Genomic DNA, 3,093 nt, shown 5'->3' with positions numbered 1-3,093 from the left:
GAACCGGTAGTTTGAGATAAGGAGAGGGACACACAGGAAGTAGGAAGAGAGATAGACAGGAGCACTGACAGAGAGAGATGGAGAGCACTGACAGAAGAGAAGAGGTGATTGGCTGAATGAAATGGAAAGCTGTTCTGGTGCTGCCTTATCTTCCCATGGAAAATCCCCAGCACTGGTGTAGCAGCTCTATGCTGGGTCTCTCTTATTCGCTCTCTCTCTCTGTGTGTGTGTGTGTGTGTGTGTGTGTGTGTGTGTGTGTGTTTGAGCTCACTTGCTGGTCTGTGAGCTCACGTTCTGCTGACAGTATCAGGCAGGGCCTAACACCACCAGACTATATACACACACACACACACACACAGACACTTTGACACAGCCCTTGGTGTAGTCAGTCAGTGGCGTGAGAACTGACAGAGAACCATGTGTGAGTTGTGACTTTGCTTTGGCAATGGCTGTGTTGACACTAGGCTTTCACTTGCTGGTGATTCACCTGCACTGACTTCTGCTGGAGTCGGAAATTCTGCTCTTACCTGTTCCCTACGCACCTGCCCATTTGTGTATAGTGTGTGTTTAGGAGCCTATACATGTGTGTGTGTGTGTGTGTGTGTGTGTGAGTGAGTAGGGCTGCTTATTTGGTTTCTGTGCCGCACCCCTTTACTCCTCAGCTGTTGCTTTTCCTGTGTTGTGTGGTGTGTGTTTGAGTAAGTGTGTGTGTGTGTGTGTGTGTTTGCATGTATTTGTATGGGTGTGTATATGTATTTACAGTGGGAGGAGGGACTTGCTCAGACACGCTGGATCATCCCAGGAATGCACTGCCTTTTCTGTCAGCACCCAGATGCTGGCACACACACCAACCCTCCCTCATGCACTCTCCCATGCTCACCCACAACTCATACACATATATACACACACACACACATACACGCACTCTCCCATACTCACACACACACTCACACCTCAACAGCTTTTATGATTGTCATGTCAGAACTGATCTGAACTTGAACGGAGTTCATTTTGGCGTATCCCGCTAGCTACGCCAAAGGCCAGGACCACAGATGTGTGTGTGTGTGTGTGTGTGTGTGTGTGTGTGTGTGTGTGTGTGTGCAGGCCTAGCAAAGGCTGCACTGCTAACAACCTGCAATCTAATTACCTTGGTGTCCTCGGGGACCGTCCGATTGCCTTTGGCTTCCGCAGCATCAGCTGCCTCCGATGTCCATCCACCCCACCCTGTCGTTTGAAGTGTCCGTGAGGGTTTGAGTTGAACGCCTGGGCACGCTGCTGCTGTCTGTATTAATAAGGCGACGGCTTTGTTCAGCGAACGCGGCACTTCGCCTGTGTCCTCTCTTGACGCGAAACCGTCGCGTTCACGTGTTTGTGTGTGTGCCCGTCAAAACGAAGCTCCTCAACTCTGACCTTTCACATATGACCCAAAAGCAGGCATGGGGGCTCGACTTTAATGCAGGGTATTGATGTGCATGCGTTGTCTGATGTCGAGCCAAGTCCCATGAGAGAGATCCGTCAAATGCCCCCCCCCCCCCCCCCCCCTTGTCAGGCTCCCAAAGAACCAGGGCACCTCTGCTCTCAGCATAAATTCCTGTGTGTGTGTGTGGGGGGGGGGCAGGGGGGGACTGGCTGAGTAGGTGCCAGGGAAGGGTGTGTCGTTCACCCTCACTATTGATTCCCCCAACCCGTGTGAGGTTGGCCAATAGTGTGGGTGCGACAGATGTACCAATTTGGATGTGTGCTGGTAATGAAGCCCCTGATGTAGTGTCTCGCACTCTCACTTCTCTTACACTGACGCCGTCTTTCTCTGTTTTTCTCTTTCCCAGGTTTGACGACAGAGGGGCTGTATCGAGTCAGTGGCAACAAAACGGACCAGGACAACATCCAGAAGCAGTTTGATCAAGGTGTGTTTGTGTGTGTTTAATAGCCTGTCATAACTGAGCTGGCATATGGTACAGTACACAGGGCCATGGTTTGTTCTCCCCCTCCTGTAGCTCACAAAATGGGATAATCACAAGTACTAATATGCATACTCATGTACACACACACACACACACACACACACACACACACATACATACACACACACACACACACACACACAAAAACAGCTCTGCAGACCTTCTCATCAAGTCGTGTATTCTTTGTGTTTCTTTATGTTCAGTAATTAACTCTGGGGGTAGTCATGCTCCTCTCTCTCGCTCTCCCTTCTTTGCCCTCCCCCTTCATTCCTTCTCTCTCTCTCCCTCTCCCTCTCCCTCTATCTCTATCTCTCCCCCTCTCCTTCTCTCTCTCTCCCTCTCCCTCTATCTCTATCTCTCCCCCTCTCCTTCTCTCCCTCTCCCTCTATCTCTATCTCTCCCCCTCTCCTTCTCTCTCTCTCCCTCTCCCTCTATCTCTATCTCTCCCCCTCTCCTTCTCTCTCTCTCCCTCTATCTCTATCTCTCCCTCTCTCCTTCTCTCTCTCTCCCTCTCTCCTCTCTCTCTCCCTCTCCCTCTATCTTTATCTCTCCCCCTCTCCTTCTCTCTCTCTCCCCCTCTCCTTCTCTCTCTCTCCCTCTCTCCTTCTCTCTCTCTCCCTCTCCCTCTATCTCTATCTCTCCCCCTCTCCTTCTCTCTCTCCCCCTCTCTCCTTCTCTCTCTCTCCCTCTCCCTCTATCTCTATCTCTCCCCCTCTCCTTCTCTCTCTCTCCCTCTCTCTCTATCTCTCTCTCTCTCTCCCCCTCTCCTTCTCTCTCTCTCCCTCTCTCTCTATCTCTCTCTCTCTCTCCCCCTCTCCATCTCTCTCTCTCTGAAGTCATAATAATATGTGTCCATATGTCCCATCATCTGCATGCCCACCTCCTCCGCAAACACTGATGGGCCATTATGCGGAGTGCAGCTGTAAACTGCTGTTCCGTGTGCAGACTCCGTTTAGGCAGAGCCATCTCCCCCCCTCAGACACGCTCGTCTCCATAGTTCCACTGCTCTAATCCAGCTTTTCAAACATTCTCCTCCGCTCAGTCCTAACCACCTGCCGACCATTTAATTTACTGCCTCATGCATTATCTCACCCTCCCATCTTCCTCAGACACACACACACACACACACACA

The 3,093-nt window shown here is 51.1% G+C and overlaps 1 protein-coding gene across 2 annotated transcripts in view; it reads left to right on the top strand.

The window, feature by feature from the left end:
- The window catches only part of arhgap5 (Rho GTPase activating protein 5), a 41,470-nt gene that overhangs the window by 27,736 nt on the left and 10,641 nt on the right, over positions 1-3,093 (top strand). For both annotated transcript variants that reach the window (XM_076300625.1, XM_076300624.1), the window contains exon 4: positions 1,827-1,904. In XM_076300625.1, the coding sequence (XP_076156740.1) occupies positions 1,827-1,904 (78 nt within the window). The remainder of the gene's footprint in view (positions 1-1,826; positions 1,905-3,093) is intronic.

This window comes from Alosa pseudoharengus, unplaced genomic scaffold (genome assembly GCF_046254945.1).
Source record: "Alosa pseudoharengus isolate Yale_2024_CS ecotype anadromous, Long Island Sound unplaced genomic scaffold, YU_APseudo_1.1 YU_APseudo_1.1_scf_22, whole genome shotgun sequence".
In the NCBI taxonomy this organism is placed as follows: domain Eukaryota; kingdom Metazoa; phylum Chordata; class Actinopteri; order Clupeiformes; family Clupeidae; genus Alosa; species Alosa pseudoharengus.
This window is presented reverse-complemented; position numbering and strand designations above follow the sequence as displayed.